The sequence below is a fragment of the Scomber scombrus genome, chromosome 1 (genome assembly GCF_963691925.1).
Source record: "Scomber scombrus chromosome 1, fScoSco1.1, whole genome shotgun sequence".
In the NCBI taxonomy this organism is placed as follows: domain Eukaryota; kingdom Metazoa; phylum Chordata; class Actinopteri; order Scombriformes; family Scombridae; genus Scomber; species Scomber scombrus.
This window is the reverse complement of record NC_084970.1, coordinates 22,713,596-22,732,847: the sequence shown is the minus strand read 5'-3', so window position 1 is coordinate 22,732,847 and position 19,252 is coordinate 22,713,596. Positions and strand designations below refer to the sequence as shown.

Sequence of the window (19,252 nt, the reverse complement as noted above, 5' to 3'; positions counted from 1 at the left end):
AATGAACATTTTACCCAGGATTAATTTTATCAGCTCAATGATTCCCCTCTCTCCTCCTGTCAATTATTGGAACAAAATACATTCTTGTGTGTCTCAATTTATTTGGAACAGAAAGCGCCCGCGCCTTAAACTGTCCATCACACAAAGAGGAGTGGCCAGTGGTGGCTTATCTGTACCAAACTTTAAGTTTTATTTCTGGTCATTCGTACTTAGACCATTACTTGTGTGGCGTGACTCTGATGCCTCAGTTTCCTGGCGCAGGCTAGAAGAAAACTGTGTGAGACCCTGGAACTTGCAGGAGGTTCTTTTTGCTAACATATCCAATAAACAATGCCAATTACGTTTTGGTCCAATAGTCTCGCAACTCATTCAGACATGGCGTGCGGCTGAGCTTCAGTGTAAAATCTTCTGTAAGTGGCATACACTCACACCGATCCTTAACAACAATGGCCTATTAATCGGAGGGAGACCGATCTCTTGTGCTGCCTGGTGTAAAAGTAATATTCGCACTTTAGACAAGGTATATAGTGACACTGGGCTGCGCACCTTTCAAGATATTAGAGACAGGCACAATTTGCCTGCAAACTCGTTCTTCTTCTATCTGCAACTTAGATCATCTTTACAGGCGCATGGTGCTCCGGTACAACAACCATTATCCATTCATCCACTATACAAAGTACTTGCCACTCGAATCAAAAAGAGAGGGTTAGTATCCGCACTTTATCATTTCTTCCTGGAGGCCTCCTATAATGAACTACCACTTGACAGAATATGGAGGTATGATTGCCCTAATTTGGACTCTGATTTTGATTGGTCACAGGTCTGGGCAAATATTAGAGAGGCTTCCCGCAACCCCGACCACCAGCAGATCCACTTTAACTATGTACACAGAACATATTTGACCCCTCGCAAACTCCATTGTATGAAGTTGATAACTGATCCCTTGTGTAGCCTATGTTCTATGAAGGCCTCTGGCACTTTTTTGCATATGATGTGGAACTGCCCTCCGGTTTCACAGTTCTGGTCCAAGGTGGCAGCCAAGCTTTCTGAATTAGTATCAGTGACCATACCAGTGACTATACCTGTCCTTTTGCTAAATGATCTGTCACAAGTTAATATTACTAAACTTAAAAAGCGCACTGTACTAGCTGGCTTAACAGCTGCCAAGAAGTTGATAGCCTTAAGATGGAAACCTCCCCATTCTTTCACCATCAGACACTGGGCACTTACTTTCCTAGATGTAATTTATCTAGAACTGTCAACTGCTAGAATTAATGGCGCTAGTGAGGCTTCCATGAACAACTGGCGTGCAGCAGCTGACGCACTGAAAGAACTTATAAGATAAGCTCAATGAGACTCTAACCTTGTTTTTCCTGAATGGGTTGTGTGCGTGTGTGTCACGTCAGATCTATACTCCATAGGGTGCTAGAGAGCGTACCACTGTGAGTGTGCTGTTGGGGTGGGGGGTGGTGCCCATTTTCCTTTTCCTTTCTATTTTTTACTTATTTATTTTTTTATATAATTTTTATGCACATTTGTTTTGGTTTTTATTGCACCTTATTGAAGTGCAAGGTTACACTATCACTATTATTATTATTTTTGATTTAGTTGTTACAGTCAATTTTTGTACTGTCTCTATTGTCATTAATGAGTCATGTTTCTTGGTTGTAACTTGTATTCTTTAAATAAACATTTGATCACAAAAAAATATATATATCATTTTACCTCCTGACACAGAATAGGTATATCCATCTGAAATACTTCAGTTGAGTCATACAGAAAACCAGATGAAAAACAGTATATTTATATGAGTGAGTGAGTGAAAGCGTGTGCAGGATGTGTGATGGATGCCCCAAAAGTCACCATCTTTTAGGTTATATTAATGGTTCGGAAATCCTTTGTGCAAAGTCGATCCAGAAAGTGAGATGTTTTTTCTTTCTTTTTTCTTTCAGAAAGACATTGACCCTTGATTGCATCGCATAATCTTCCTTAGTTGATGGAGTTCATTGTAATGTGATTGTGGATGTTCAAGTTTATATTCATTACAAGGACTTAAAGAATCAAATTTCAATCTCAAATTTGTAGCAAATATGAAATGTACATTATGGAAATGTAAATTATAAATATATACATTTTAACAACTACAACTGGGTAAACTCCATCTGTCAACCTATTTTATTCACAATTAAAGGGTCCAAAACCCATACAAATACAAGACCTAATCAAGGCCAATTTTTTAGCTTTTTTTTTCACTATTTCAATAAAATAACTGCACAGTAGAGTAAATGACTCAGTACATGTTAACTACACAGAGCCGCAGTGGCATTGTGAAATGATCCTCCTTTTTTGACAATACAAACTCTCAGGACACACACACATTTGTTTGATTTTTTTTTTTATCAAAAAAGGATAGAGAGTATTTCATTTTGACATCAACAAACCTCTCAATTTACACAGCAACAGAAGCCATAGAATCACACTTTAACTTCAGAGGCACAAAAACAGGAAACTTTTTACTACTTCAGGTTGCACATTTGTCATTTTTGAAAAATGTAGAATCGCCTGTCTAGGTTTCATCCATAATGTCAATGAATATTGTTTTGACCATGAAATCAGGATGTACAGGAGAAAGAGAAAGGAGGAGGTACATTTGGTTAGGTAGGGCAATGAGGGGTCCAGCCACTTGATGAAGAACATTTTAAAACAAAAAACTGAGAAAAGAGAGAGAGAAAGACAGAGAGAGACAGAGAGAAAGATAGAAGAAACAACAGCACACAGTCCATGAGGACAACATTAAAACAAAAACAGAGACATGAAGAGCGTCCGATTTCAACGGAGCCCAGTTTATCATTCTCATCTGGTGAGCAGCCCTGTCACAAACTTCCTTGCATTTTCTTATTGTCAAAGACGTTTGTGTTGGACTCTATTACTATATTTTTATACATATATTTCTATGTTTATTTTCTTTACAAGTACTTGCGTTTATTTTCTACATTTGTTATCAAAAAAAAAGCACAACTTTTGAACAAATGCGTAAAAAACAGTTACATAATGACTGTTAATGACGTTTGACATTTGACCAGAACTGTTACTATGGATTTATTGCTTTGTACACTGAGTCATGTTTGGTGCCACCAGCACACTTGGGGGGTTGGGAGGGGTCCAGACTGGAACCTCACTGCTGATGGTCTGTACTAGCTTAAAAAAAAATACAGTTGACTTCCAGCTTAAAACCAGCTCTGCTCTTCAGCTTTGGTTAATTGTGCAAAGAAATTGAAGCATCAGTAACAGTTTCTGAGACAAAGACGAATAAGTGTGAAAGAAATCTAAAGGAACAATTTTGTTTTTGTTTAAAGGAAAAAGACATACTACAAATTTCATTTTGTTCCATGCATAAATACACATCCACACACATCTATATTGTGAAGTGCTGACATACGGTCTCCACAGACAAGTGACAAATGGAACAAACTTGGCCCCCTTCAGACCTTGTCAGTGTAATTGCAGAATGAGGTCGAAACTGAATCATGAGGCGAACTCTGTCGTACTCTGTCGGAGCCTGAAAAACGTTTCACTGCCAGATTCTCATCAGTAAAGACATTATAGTTCATTTAATCATCATCTCACTTCCGATCTGAAATGAAAATTGACAAATGGCAGTTTGTCCAAATTGCACATTTCTGTGATTGCCAATCCTACTTTATCTTCTCTAGAACTATACATAGAAAGTATTGATATCTGTAAACATTCAAATACTTCTGTTTTACCATGTCATATGACATTTTAAACCCATCTTCCTATAGTTCAAACATGTGAATTAGAAATTGCTCCCTTATACCTTTACTCATATGTTCATATACCACTATTTTAATATTCTGGATTATTTTCTATCATAAACCATCATTAGGTGTGCTGCTCTAAAATATCAAGACTCTGATACTGATTGGCTAATTTGTATTAAAGTCTCTGGATTGCAACAACCCTTCATGAGGTCTGGTATGACCACCAATTTTTTGGTCTAACAAAATTGAATCTGTAAACTCATATAGATCTTTACTCTGCGCACCTGTAGTAATCTCTGTCATATATGTTTTATTTGGGACAAATCTTTGAACAATGCTTTGAAATCATGAAAATGGCTTTACTCCTGCACTACACTGCTGAGATGTGTCAGGCTACAAATGCTAAAATCATACTCTCAGCCTCGGAGGTACCGTGTTACAAAAGGACAAGTCACATGATGTAGCAAACATATTTAAGACATTTTTTTTTACCTTTTATGCAGTCATCACAAGCCATTATGCCACTCATTGAATCTCTACACCAAGTCACTTACTTTATAAGGACTTTGATTTACACACACAGAAGCCAGTGATAAGAAAAACAAAATCATCTTGTGCATTTAAAGGACACACTACTCTGAGTGCATTGAGGAGAGATACATTACAATCTATATCAACAGAGTGTCTAGTTTCTGTTCACAATGCTGTGCAGTGACATGTTTATACACTGTAATGGCTGGCTTGTAGGACGCTGTACTGTAACAAGAACCAGTTAATTTGATAAATAAGGGATTGGTTCTGATGGCCTGCTTCTCTGTAAGCATACAGGCTTCAGTGTGATCAGGAAGCCTCAGCTGATGGGATGAAAATGTTCACGTTTACACACGATTGCACTCCAAATAAATATATCTATCATCAATATGCATAATAATACATTTACAGACTGCCAATTTGATATGTGTTACACCTCTATTAATCAAATATCTTTAAGTGATTTTTATATATTTGAGTCATTATTACATTAAGTTGATACTTTTTTAGACTTTTTTTAGAATTTGTGCAAACAATACAACGATGGATTGTAGCTCTTTTTCTTGTTTCTCATTTGTTGATATTTTTGTATGATTAAACTGATGTACACTCAAGAAAATAAGTCTACTCATGTGTTTGGTCTAAGAGTATCCCTCATCCTGCCTGTATCCATAGCCTCCTCCTTGTGCTTCTTCCTGGACATATTCCTCTGTCTTCTCCCAGCCAGCAGCCCAGCCACCATTCACCTGTGTGGTGGCACCGTACGACTTGGCAGGACCTCCGTAAGTGCCATAGTTCTGAGTGATGTCGCCCGTCTCTTCTGCCAGTTCGTCCTCGTCAATGAAGCCACACTTCTCCTCGCTGGTCAGTTCAGGGTCGGCCCATGGCTGTTTTTCTCCTGATGCAAAGAGGCCATAGAACACCACACCCCCATAATGCACCATGGAGGCAATCAGGAACACATACTGCCACTCCTCTCGAGTCTGAGGAGGAAGGACATACAAAGAAAGTGTTGTTTCGAACCCCAAGCAACAGCCTGCCAGTGAGCTAGTTATTAGAAACTTCTGCTGTGCAGCCGAACATTGTTCAAATCCCACAAAACCTTATTTTCTAATTCTAGCGGAGATCCCAAAGATTTAAAAGACATCAAATGTGTCAAGCTGAATTTGGGGGAAATGTCTATAAAATGATGCCCAGGATGTCAAGGATATTTTCAACTCATGGAAAAACACAGATTCTTCAATATGAATGAAAAGGCTGATAAAGGATATTTGATACTATCAGTCAGTGTGGGATAAGCTGATTGAATAGCATAAAAGTCACACGAGCAACAAAAGCTCTAACACAACTGTAAATCAGTGGCTACAGGAACTTTGCATAAACAGTAAATACTTTTATATACTTACCGTACAACATTTAGTATCACTTAATCTCATCTTTCACTTTAGCTGTGCCATGAGTATTAGCAATACATCATTTTCAGATATTATCAAACCTGCAGTGTCTGTTTTTTAAGCTCATATAAATGTGGTACTGTGTCAATTATATTTGAAACTGCTTTATGTTTCCTATATAGATATCCTTCCTTTCCTATAAGAAACTGCCATGTTTTCTGCTTGATGGAGAAAGTCCTTACCTTGTTTTTTGTCATAGCACCAACAATCAGTGGACACACCATCCCAGACAGGGTACCCACACCATTAGAGATGCCCATAAGGATACTGGCATAACGTGGCGCGATATCCAAGTGATTGACATTAAAGCCTGATAAAGCAAAAAAAAAAAAAAAAAAAAAATATATATATATATATATAAATATGAAAGCTGACACATTTTTATCTCAGGGAGTTTCAAATGGCGGGAAAATCTACAACAATATATGTAAAAAAAACAGTAAAAGGACACAGTTTTATGTGAGAGCTGCATAAATGGTGACCATCTTGTTGTAGAAATAGGCAGTCAGTAACTTGCCACACATCCTCCCCCACTCTGACTGGCTGAATGAGTAAATGTCCTGGCTGGCTGCTGCGCGTTGCCTGCCTGGCAAAATCCCCCCGAGACAGCTAGCACTGAATTATTAAACACTCCAGGAGAAGGCTCAAGAACAACAGGCAAGAATCTGATTTTGCACTCCTGCAGTCACAGACCTTTGCACCCACTGTAACTATGCATAAACATGAAAAGAGCTGTTGATTGAATGGCTGATTACATATATTTTCCACTCTGTGTTAAAGTTCAAAAAATAAAATTTCACATCCCTCTGATGTATGAATAAAGTCTTTAGCTCCATGACCATTATAATTGATGAAACTCAATACTGGTGTTATTTGGATGGATATTGGAGGTTGCGGTGAAAATTTACAGCAAATTCGCAGAGGGTTAGTACAAAAACAGTACAAAATTTAATAGAAATCTACGTTCATGTGCAATGTGATATTAAACTTGACATATCACTGAAATGTTTATCAAAAGTGTGTTTCAATACATAGCAACCATGTTTTATGATTACAGCTGTCTGCAAAAGAGAGAAAATACAGACAATGTTACTTTATCCAGTCCTGGATCATCAGAGTATGGCATGAAAACCAGCCAATGTATTTTCTTTTTAGGTATAATGTTTCTATGTGTTTATGCCATATCAATCTGAACTGAAATCCAAACCAAACAACACAACATGATCTAGGTTCTCCACTAACTTTGTAATTCTGTCAATGGAAAAAGGAATTGAATTTGATGAATACTCAAGAAACAGTGGTTAAATATTATAGAAAGATTAATATTAGTTCATAACCGCAATAGTTTACAGCTCAAACTAGTGGTCAAACCTTACGTTTTCAGGAAAATGTATAGATAATCTAATTTCAGTTAAACTGTTATACATTTACTGTAAGGCTGCTATCAACTATTAAATTATAGGAAAAGTTTGAAATTTTGAAAACATGCTTGTTCACTTTCTGGCAGCAAGTTATTCGAGAAGATTTATACACTAAATACGAAGCTACAGACAACAAGCTAGCCTAAATTAATCTAGTTTAGCATAAAGACTAAAAGCATAGGAAAACTGCTGTCTCTGCCCAGGGGTCCAAAGGTGCTGGACTATAAATTCCACTGCTATCTGCCAGGAAAAAACATTAAAAACACACCTAGATGTTATTGGTTTTTTTTTTTTTAACCTTTGGACAGAGCCAGGCTAGTTGTTTCCGCTTGTTTCCAGTCTAAGCTAAGCTAACTATCTCCTAGCTGTAGTTTCACATTTACTGTACAGATATGAGAGTGGTATTGACCTTCTCATCTACACCTCACCAAGAATGTGAATAAGCATATTTCTCAAAATGTCAAACTACTTAAAGGCCCAGTGTGGATAGGATTTAGTGACATCTAACACTGAGCCCCCCCCCCCCCCCCCCCCCCCAATCCATTAGCCATTTTGTAGTGAAAACTACACAAAACCACATATTTAGATCCATATAGATTTTATTATGATTATACCTTTAATTATATTTAAATTATATTTGACTGAAATATTTAAAATGTGTTTCACATCTACTAACCTGATATAGCAAATCCACTGAAGCCCACAGCCAGCACCAGGAAGGAGATCGCCATGCCTTTGCTGTGGGAATATCCAACCACCAGCAGCAATGTGGCCTCCATGCCAAATCCTAACAGAGAAAGACAGCAGGTCACACACACATGCACACACAGAAATACACAAAGCCCACAGGCTGTTGGACATCACAGTGCCAATTGAATTAAGCATGATACACGGTCTGCACTCAATTACATAAGCGCCAGATATGAAATCAATTCACAATCACCAGTGGTGAGGCAACATGTGTGCAAGTATTGAACAGACAGATTTTTACAAAAATACAAACACAACTATCTTGACTTAACCCATCTGGTCACAATGTAGCGAAGACCAACTAAGAAAAGGAACAGTATGGATCTAACACTGTGACGGCAACACCCTGTCGCTGTGCAGAGAGAGGTGTGGAAAATGATATTTCATCCTCTGCTCCGGCTTCTCACCTCCACAGTTCATGATCTTCCTGACAGTGGTAGTTGACAGGATGTTGTGGCTGCGCAGGTAGTCGGCCAGCTGGCCGCCGATGGGCACAATAATGGTCATCACCAGATGGGGCAGAGCAGACACCATGCCAACCTACAGCCACATAAAGGAAACCAACCAAATCAGCTGCATTATAATTTGCCTTTTTTCAGAATTACTTTGCAATAGGCTATATTTTGCATTAAACTTCAGCTACTGCTAGTTTAATGACATCTTTTGTTTTGTTTTCTTTGTTTATAAAAGATCATGCACAGTATTAAACAGTAAAGCTGCCATTTGATTTAGCCACTTACTCTGTGATTAATGTTTTTCTTATCCTGCTGCCGGCCACACATGCAATTTTCAGTGTCAAATCATTTGTGACCTGAAGACCAGTCTTTTACAGCCTTTGTGGACTGTTCTTGCCTTGTTACGTAATGTATCAGTTCATGAGAAATGTCTGCAGGCCAACAGTTGAACTGTCATTGATTGTGCTAACAATTCAGTCCAAGAGCAAAGGGTCACATGCACAAAAATGTCTGGCCTGTGTGTGTTTGTGTGTGTGTGTGTGTGTTTGTGTGTGTGTGTGTGTGTGTGTGTGTGTGTGTGTGTGTGTGTGTGTGTGTGTGTGTGTGTGTGTGTTTCCATTGCATTTTAACACATCATTTATCAACCACATCACTGTTGATTCACATTGTAGGCCCACCTTGCTTATCTCAAAGCCAAACACCTCCTCAAAGTATGCAGGCTGGCTGATGAGCAGCAGGTAAAACGTCCAGCTCCTGCAGAAGTTGGCCACGATGATTGCATAGACAGGCATTGAGGTGAAGAACTTCCTCCAGGGGGTCTTGTATTTCTAATAATAATAATCACAACCCACTTATTTTTACAACAAAGTATAACAAAAATATAACGTGTTTGAATTTGAATGGAAGGGACCTTTTTTCCAGATCACAATATCTACTTTAATGAGAGGATTTCTTTGTGTAACCCAGGTCATGCAAATGCAGGTCTGCAGCGCTGACAGGCCCAATTCTTTTTTTTTCCAGGTTGGCAAAGTCATGGCCTGCCTTACTCTGCCTCTGATTGGCTAGTACTTGTTGCCTTTGGTTGTTGGGTTGGTTAGGTTTATCTGGATAAGCAGAGTAGGGCAGGTCATGACTTCGCCACCCTGGGGAAAAATATTTGGTGCACCATACACAGGCTAGACTGCTCAGACACTGGATGACACTGTAGAGCGAGGACCAGCTGCCAAATGGTGAACATGTAACTCAGATAAAACAGTAAAAACACAAATAGCATTTAGCGATGTACTATTCAATTAGCCGACTGTGTCAGCACAGCTAAAGTAAAGCTATTTAATATAACTGGAAAAGACATAAAAGCATGACATGTTGTGTGTTTAATTGCTCAGTGTTTTCTGTATTTAATACTGAAGTAAAATATTAAGTCATGTGTTGTCAGTTATTTTATTTTCATTGGTAACTTTACGTAATCTGATTTAAAAAGGACAAGACATAAAAATGCAGTGTCAAGTTGACATTATGTTTGTAATTAATTTAATATTGTTTTACTTTAATTTAAAAAGTGGCCATGTTAATGACTGCAGGTCAGATTTGAAGTTGACCTTACACCTCTTCTGCCACGACCGTAAGGCACAACATCAAAAACTGAACTAGGCCAGCATCACTCTTTCACTCAGTTCCCAGCCCTACCTGCACAACCATCAAATCCCACACTGACTTTTTTGCCTTGGAAAAAGCCTTCCCTTCTTCACTCCTATACAAACACATTTCCTGTGCCTGCCAAAGGACTACATCATAACCATTATTATTTTAAATGAGTGGAGTGTATATTCATGTTATTGATATGGTGTATTGTTGTGTCTCAGTTGTGCCGATTTTGTTTTTGCTGATGCATAGAATAGCAAACTACTGTACGGTTGAAGTGAGTTATCACATTATAATATTGAACCAGGTATTCTTTTGATATTGTTACCTGTCTAATGTTGGATCTAAATATTGAGAATTGATATCCTGAATTACGTATATTAGGGTGCACCCAGTCAGAGAGAGGAATAAGATGTCAGTGGTTCAAAACGAGGGAAAAGTGACAAAAGAAATAATTTGTTACTGTATTGAAATTGAGATGTCTTTGTGGGATTAAACCATACACAAAACCTACGGTTATTTAACTTCTTTGTTTATTTTCCAAAACAATACAAGGTACCAGTTCGCAGATCCTTGTCATGGGTGGTCACTGAATATTGCAAATAGCGGTTTCTACCTCCTGTTCAAGTCAAGTATCTTCTGATTCTGGTCTGGTGTAATTGTAGTCTCTTTGCTGATTAATTTTCTGCTTTACCTCCACTACCAGTAGTGTTTGGATGGTTTAAATGGTTGATGAAACTGTAGCCTGGTATTCTTTACATTGCACAGGATTTAAAAACAAAGAGTACTGGTTAGATAAATTATATTTTCTAGTTTGTCTGAAGGCTCAGTTCTTATTTTCCCCTCACCTCAGCAGGACCCATTAGAGTGGCACTCTCTCCAATGCTCTCCTCAATGTAGCAGCGCTCCTCATCAGTGATGGTTGGATGTTCAGCAGGGCTCTCATAAGACACGAGGATCCAGAACATGTACCAAAATATGCCGAAGCATCCTACATATCACAGACAGATACAAAGTCGGGATTTTAAATAATTGCAGATGAAACGCTACATGAATTCTGTCCTCACCAGTACGTACACAGTATAGTGTTTGGCAGCCTAATCTTTCCAAAATGCCTGAGAGAATAAAACCCAGACAGGAAAGCTAACTGCATCTAGTCCAGAGCGAAAGAAGGGGGGTTATTTATTGACACACCAAAACATCGGGGGAGGAAATCAATACGCAGTCTGCTGGGATAAATCCATTTGACTTTCACTGGACTTACTGACCATCAAACTCTTAAGCTTCAAGACACTGAACCATAAACATTTTTAAGATATTTATACTCTTTTATCATAATTTCAACACAGAATTATTCTCTTGCATATACTCAACAATACACACACTTATCACATGAAAACGATCATCAGTCAACCTTACCGTAGACATAGAAGACTGAGGACCAGCCTGAATACTGAACCAGGATCCCAGCTAGAGGCATCGCTATCACAGCACCGGCATAAGAGCCTGAGAAACAGAGAGACCATGCAGTTACAGGGGAACATGTTGGGACTTCTTAAATAAACCAATTTTTCGAAAGCCAATCACATGAGAAATCAATATTTACCACAGAAAGAGATGGTGGCCAGACGACTCCTTTCAAGTGGTGGAGCCCACTTACTCCAGATGCCATGACAAGCTGGATAGGTGACTCCCTAAACATTACAGAGCATTGATCCGTATTAGTTTATTTTACAGAAACATGAGTCACATATGTAGCTAGTAACACACGGAAGGGATAGGTTCTCAATTTGCCAAGTCTGTCCTAAAACAACAGTCAGGTCAAGCACCCAAATGAACATTAGCATGTTTGTCTTGCTGTAATTATTCTTCCTTTTCATACTGACCAGCAAGAGATCCCTTCATAATGCACTTTCAGTGTAAGTGATGGAGGACAAAATGTATGTATATATTTAAAAAATGATTTCAGGATAATATCTCTCTTTCCCTCACAATCCCTCTTTATGTTACGATCCTTTCACTGTAGATGAACAGGAGAACACTGTCCATCGAGATCGAGAGGTAATGTTTTACCAAATACACTGACAGTGGAACATATCCACTTTATTTGACTGAATCAGATGAATGGAGTCCCATATTATCTTAAGATAAACTTACAAATACATTTTTGCCCGAAGAGCGTTTAGATTGTGTAGTGGTCAGTATGAACAGCAGGAATGATCACAGTGAACAAAACGTGTTTCAATGTTCATTTGGGCATCTGACATATTTTTAAGAAAGATGTGAAAAAATTGTGAACCTGTCCTTTAAACTGTGGAAGTTCTCCCTGATACAGACAGGGTGTTTTGGAAATGTATCATGAATGTGGTCAATGCTCTATGTCAGCCATTTGTGGTGTTCCAAGAGCCATTAAAGGGCTTGATTCCCTAAAGCACAGTGCTTTAAATCCAACCTACCAATATATAAACATAAAAGTATACATTGCAGTTTTGTATTAAAAAAATAATATAGCTCTCCATGCATTACTTTGCACCCATTTTGATGAATCCAACAACCATATCATGCCAGTGAATGATGGACTCAAACATCCAATTGCAAATATAAATATACACATTTTACCATATGCATCCATTTTGTGCATTATAAAGTGGACAATGCTTTTTAGTTACCACAACTAAAATTTACCAAAATGTCGCACAGTGGAGGATTTGAGTTGAGGATGTATAAACACTCTACAAGGGAATGTCCTTTTACTCATGAACCAACAGTCATCTGAGATAATAACTAACAAAAATTAACATTTTCACCCGTGTAATTAACATGAACAAATTACACAGTGCCATGAGCAAAGAGGACCTGATGAGCTGTTCATGGAGCAAAGCAGCCCTGCAGCTATTAATGTTCATCAGCCACTAATTTGAACAAACTGTGCTGACGTAAAATACAATCTGTATTGACTTTCTTTGAAGAGCAGTGCTGTGCCTATATGCTCTCACAGGGGATGAACTATCCAGAGTAAAATGTTAGATCAATTTATTCTCCTCAAAATGTGTAAAAACTATCATAAAACCTTGGATAAAGATCTGATGATGATTTATCATCATGGCCAAGCATTTCATTCCATTTGTATGAAAACATTGAAATAATCTTAATTAAAAAAAACAAACAGTTATAATTAAACACACCATGCACACTAACAACTTTATCTTCACACTTCATTGTTTCTGTGATATCTGCATGAAGTATGAAATGTGTTTATGCAATAAAACCACCAGCCTACAGATCATCAACATCTCGGCTACATGTCAGTGTTTACTTCAGTTTACATTTGGCTGTCATGTTTCCCTACAAAGCCAGAAGATTGATGTGATTTTGCACATCAGCATTTCCCTTTTCATGTATTTGTATACCAGCACTTTGCTGTTGTGTATCCTGGAGACAAAGTGTGACCGGAAAAAAAAGGAGCTGGACTATCCCACAAACACTACTGTTGTAGTGGACTGAATCAATAAAGCCCATCTCAGATTTCCAGAGGCTGAATATCCAGTGCAAGTTACAGTCTGTCCATTGCTTTCTCATCGTGTAAAGATTGTAAGAAGTCCCTTTGCATTTATAGTCCACAGCATAGTATGTTATTTAAAAGCTATTAAGCACTAGATCACCTTTATGGTCTATAACTAAATGTATTAGAGAGGGCAAAGACTCAAACAAGGCTGTAATACACCTTAGAAATGTTAATAGTCCCGCTTCTACATCATTCTTTGGGGGTGGGGTGGGAGGAGGGAATGCTACTCTTACCTCCACAAGCCCTTGTAATATCCTGACAAAAATGACACACCCATAATGGAATCGGGCAGCTGAGGGAATGAACATGTTGAAAATCGAGGTAAGGACAATGGCTGCACCAAACACCCTGAAAATGATAGAAATATATTTTAGATACAGTTTATACATAGCAATTTTCCATCATAATTATTACATTTCAACTTATATATATTTTAGTTTGTGGAATAGTGACAAGAAACGGAGCCTTGAAATATTAAATTAGGTTAAATCTCTCTCTTTAAAAACAAAACAAAACATTACAGCCCTATTAAATGGTTTTAATACACTTTACACTAAAAACATCCATGACATATATTCAGTTATTTTATTTTACATTAAACGGCCTTTCAGAGTCGCTTTCTGTTCACTATTTCCTTCAAATTTTGCACATTTGAATTCTCTGTGCAGCTTCATCGTTGCATCTTTGCTCAAATTTCGTGTCCTCCTCGGCTCTAATTGGCCCTGCGCCAGTGACGTCAGGGGAAATTCATATTTCACGCGGCGACGCCACATCACCATTCACTTATTTGTCACTTAGCAACCACCCAGGCTAGCCGGCATAGGTTATATTTCATTAATAATAAACCCATTTTATTTTTATTTGTCAATGAATACGATTTAAAAATATATATTTTACAGCATTCATTGATAGGCCTCACCATAGTTTATTTATTAGCTTCAGCCTGGTAAATTGGAGAATGTTTCTGGCCAATTTGTTGTCACGATTAATGTTATAATAGACGAACAACATCAGGTTTAGCATAGCCTATAATTATATTTTCGTTTTTTTTTTTCTTTTCTTTTTATTAATCGTGCAGGAGCAGTTGAGCAAGTGGAAGGAGCCCTCCGTGAACACTGAGCTGTTTTTCATTTCTGTCACGTCCTCCCGCCCCTCTCATCTGCACGCAGGGGGCACGCCCTAATCCGGCTCAGACTACTGTTGGGCACGAGACCAATTGATTAGATTACATCCTCGTGTCAATCAACAGCACGATGACAGGTAAATATGTTGTTGTTTTTTTGTTGTTTTTTTGTATATTGGCTTGGGCTATATAAATATATAGATATAAAGTAAAAACATGCTGCAATAGGCTGGATTCCTTTTAAATGACTATTAATCGTATTATGCTTTTTTTAAATTTAGAAAACGTTTGTCATTGCGAATTCAAGATTGAGGCCTGTTATGTTGAGTTGTAAACAAAACTGCCTCCATGTTCAGTTTTCGTCACCAAAATGATTAACTAGATAATTAATCTATATCCACATGCATCATATAACATAGTATCCCTAAAATGTGCACCATTATATTGATTGATATATTGAAATAGACTTAATGTAATATAACGCAATTCTAATGTGTGTTGCTTTGGCAATGCTCGTGTGAATAAAAGCCTTTGGCGACAAGACAGGGTCTGGTCTCCATGCCCCGGGAGAGCGACAGATTAGACCCGGCTCTCCCCAGGGAGCTCATTAACAGGTGGCAGAAAGCCCTGACACCAGGAGCTGCAGGCCTGCCAGCCCGGCGGCGCCCTGCCTCCAGCTCTGCATCACTTCAGAGCAGCTGATCAGCCGCATCACGACTGTCTGCTGCCTTTATGTAGCCTACTGATTTACACTGATAGACACTGCTACTGTGTGCTATTAAATTCATAATTCAGACAATCAAGACGCCATTTCTCTGTTTCTGGCCTTTGCTTTTCTTCGATTGTTTATTTTTGTTTTAATTGTTAACTGAATCTATTGGGATGTCTGTGTTAATTTCGATTCCTGTCTATTTTGTAAATGAAGAAGAAAGGAAACAATAAAACAGAGAGGAGGAGGGAGGGGGGATCTCTCCGATTGTTTAATAAACAAAAATAATAAAAATTGCATTGGTTCCTCTGCCAAATGAGTGTGCCTGTACTGTATTTATGGTAATTCATGGGGAGTGCCGCCTACCTGTTTGCTGCCAGTCTGGAGGATATGTATCCTCCCGGGATCTGCGTCACTATGTAGCCCCAGAAAAAAGATCCGTGAATCATTCCCACCGTCTCTGGATCCCAGTTGAACTTGGCTTTCTGGGGTGGGAAATAAAACCAATAAAAGCGAGGACACACAGACGCTGAATATTATTAAATGACCTCTGTTGGAGACTAGACATTAATTTATCTTTCTCTTCAATATCAGTGAACAAATACACGAGAAACCATTTATTTTTCTGAGGAGAAGGATTTAAACCTAGGCCTTACAATTATTATTTAAGGGCCTGAAACGTTTTATTTCGATCAAGACCAACATTGATCTGTTCACCAACATCATGGACATGATCTGTCAAAGGAAAGCTGCTGAATAGTTGTGTGTTTGTTTTAAACCTATGTGGGACTGTGCAGGTTGGATGGACATGATTAGGTAACGAATAATTGGCCCGAAACGAAAAAACAGTCTAAATATATTAATTCATTTTACCTAAATATATACAGGCTGCGAATTCACATATAGGAACATCATTTTTGAATGGATGTCTCTTTTAGGTTGGCACATATTGGACCTTTATGAAAATATTCCTGTCATGGAAATGTCTATTTTAGACTAAAAATCAATTTTAATTACATTATAGACTACATTACCCCCACAAAATGCTATATATGTTATTTGGCATCATAGCACTTGATAATCTCTGTTGTGTATTAAAATGTGGATATAATGATATCATGATATAAAATATTAAAGACCTATTAAAGGGTTTCTTACCCACAATGACCACCTTAAATGTTGAGAAAGGTCATCAGCATGATTACTGGGGATCTTTAAAGATTTGGGTAAGGATTTTATGGCTTAGTAATGGAATAGGCCTTTACGCATGCCTATGCAGGAATTCATTTCTTTCTCCTCTTCATTTTTTTCTTGATAAAACAAAAATCAGGTGTGTCATGTCTCGGGGCATGCTTTAGTCTACGTCGTTTTTACGTCAGAAGGTGCTCTCGTGCTGTCGCCACACCTCTGTGATGATGATCTTCCCGTTCTCGTGGATGGTGCTGTTGTTGACCATGCCCACTATAGCCACGCCCAGGTTACACCGGATACCGAAGGAGATGCAGAAGCCCAGGCCGCTCATCATGGCGATGATGTAGCGCCGAGGCAGACCGAAGCAGTTGCAGTCGCATAGCGGGGGTTTCTTCTCCGCGGCCTCCCGGGGACGCCCATCCTCTGTCAGCTCGATCACCTCGCCGGATTTCTGTTTCCTCTCTATCACCCTGCAACAGCCAGGTGAGCACAACACTAGCTAGCAAGAGTCCCCCAGTCAAGTCACATCACATGAGATCAAGTCACCACCAGCCCCCAAAACAAAAAGAACAATTTCTCCTAATTGAACATTTCTGATGAGGCCTTTTTCCATTTCTATTCTGCTATTCCATGAATATTCAATTTGAAATAGATGCATAGGAGCTTGAGTGGTTTGTATGAATATCTGGGATTTCTTCGTCATTTCAGGCAAGAAAACACAAAAAGTAACTCTTGAAAAACTCGTGAAAATCACCCTAAGCAGCAGCATAGGTATTGAGGCCAATATACTGTATTTTCTTACTGGAGAAGATGTTCACATTGTGAGCATCACATCTAAGAGATTCAAGTCAAGATGATTCAACAGACATAAACAACGAATTAAACCCAAATATGTGCATCTGTGAGTGCGCTGAAGAAAACCCATATAACTAAAATAATAACGCACTTCTCACATAGAGCTGAGGGAAAAGGCGAATATGTTCTTGTACCGCATTGCAGCAGCCCGCTCACTTTCACACTCATTAGCATTCACGGGACCGAGCAGCAGCCCCAGCCTCCAGACACACATCTGAGGGCATTCCTCTAAGTTCCCCCCCTGTTTTATCCAGGAAACTCACATTTATTCACCGGGCTTTGTTTGTCCAAATTCAAGATACAAAATGATAAAAATCGAAACATCTAAATCCAAGTGTCTGCAAATGATGAATTAAAAAACAACAGGGATGATTGATAGAAAATGAATCGTCTATAATGTAAAGTGTTGAATGAAATTTGAGGCCTGTGTGTTTAAACAGTCTGTCCACTGCGTTTATACAGAGATGCTCATTACGTTTAAAATCTGCATTTTAACTGCAGAATTGAATAAATTAAGCATAGGTTATTGCTTTGTGAAATTCTCCAGCAAAACGCTTGAAATACATTAAAGATAATTCACAAGGGAATTGTCAAAATATAACTTGAAGTCCACATTTTTATTCGTTCAGTTGCAGATGCAGAAACCAGCAGGATAATGTCTACAGAAGAGACAAATCAATGTGTCGTATTAAATTGGCAAATAAATGGATTGCAGTTCATATGAAGGACGGCTTGTTATTGGATGTGCTTCACTGGTTTAGAAGATAATATTGGAGACACAAAAAATGTTGAATGAAACACAAAAATTACGTGCTTGGCCCGCACGTCTGCTAATGAGATTCACGCATACAGGCCCTGCACCAGGGTGGACTGACTGTGTGCACCAGTGGCATCTAGGTTCACCACACACACACACACACACACACACACACACACACGCATGTACGCACACACTAAATTGCATAATTTTCCTCTCATTTCTAGAGGCGTGACTACAGATCCCTGTAAATTGTAAAACAATTGTCGGTGGCCTTGTAGACAGACACACGCACACACACACACACACACACACACACACACACACACACACACACACACACACACACACACACACACACACACACACACACACAATCCAAATAATTCCAATGTAACATCAAGAAATTATTGGGCGCCAATCAGGCTGGTAGAAAATGTCACGTCCTTACCTGTACATATGACCCAGGGTCTTCCCCGCAAATTCCTTCACCCCCGACGCGGCTCTCGTCTTCACTGACTCCATATCCAGTTTCTATGTATTGGCCTGTTTTTCTAAATATTATTTACTGCTTAATCGTCATGTTACGGCGCAGGACAGCCGACTGCAGCGGCTACGAGGAAAACAAAACCGAGTTGTGGTAAATCTGAGTCCAGAGAGGCGGCGATCCGACAGACGCGCCTGCTTTTCACAATGAAGAGCTCTGTTACACCTTCATGCAAAGGAGACTCAGACGAGCTGTGAACCTTCATCCACCACCAACTCATCTCCTGCCTGGCGTACAGTAGCCTTGCACAGTGCCATCGCGACGAAAAAGGAAAAGGAGTGAAATTGATAGCCCGTCGAACCGTAGAGCGATATGGATCTCTCTCTGCAACAATAACAAAAGAGAGAGAGAGAGAGAGAGAGAGAGAGAGAGAGAGAGAGAGAGAGAGAGAGAGAGAGAGAGAGAAAGAGAGAGAGACGGAGAGAGAGAGAGGGAGAGAAAGAGAGAAAGAGAGAGAGTAAACGAATGGAA

At 38.9% G+C, this 19,252-nt stretch overlaps 1 protein-coding gene across 1 annotated transcript; it reads right to left on the bottom strand.

The window, feature by feature from the left end:
* Positions 1 to 4,954: 4,954 nt before the first annotated feature.
* Positions 4,955 to 18,759, bottom strand: slc17a6b (solute carrier family 17 member 6b). The gene is made up of 12 exons (XM_062415690.1): positions 18,686 to 18,759; positions 16,837 to 17,092; positions 15,798 to 15,916; positions 13,833 to 13,947; positions 11,641 to 11,728; positions 11,454 to 11,540; positions 10,883 to 11,025; positions 9,071 to 9,220; positions 8,346 to 8,478; positions 7,865 to 7,975; positions 5,950 to 6,077; positions 4,955 to 5,296 (listed from the first exon to the last, which is right to left on the bottom strand). The coding sequence occupies exons 1-12, from the start codon at positions 18,757 to 18,759 to the stop codon at positions 4,955 to 4,957; spliced, it is 1,746 nt and encodes a 581-aa protein (XP_062271674.1).
* Positions 18,760 to 19,252: the final 493 nt, after the last annotated feature.

What these genes read in the sequence shown, in the direction of transcription:
- slc17a6b (XM_062415690.1), bottom strand. Translation starts at nt 18,759, where the DNA reads ATGGAGTCAGTGAAGACGAGAGCCGCGTCGGGGGTGAAGGAATTTGCG. An exon ending in CTCTAATGGGTCCTGCTGAG is followed by an intron (nt 9,221 to 10,882) that starts GTGAGGGGAAAA and finishes TATTATTATTAG; the next exon opens with AAATACAAGACCCCCTGGAG. An exon ending in GTGCTATGACAAAAAACAAG is followed by an intron (nt 5,297 to 5,949) that starts GTAAGGACTTTC and finishes CTTCCTCCTCAG; the next exon opens with ACTCGAGAGGAGTGGCAGTA.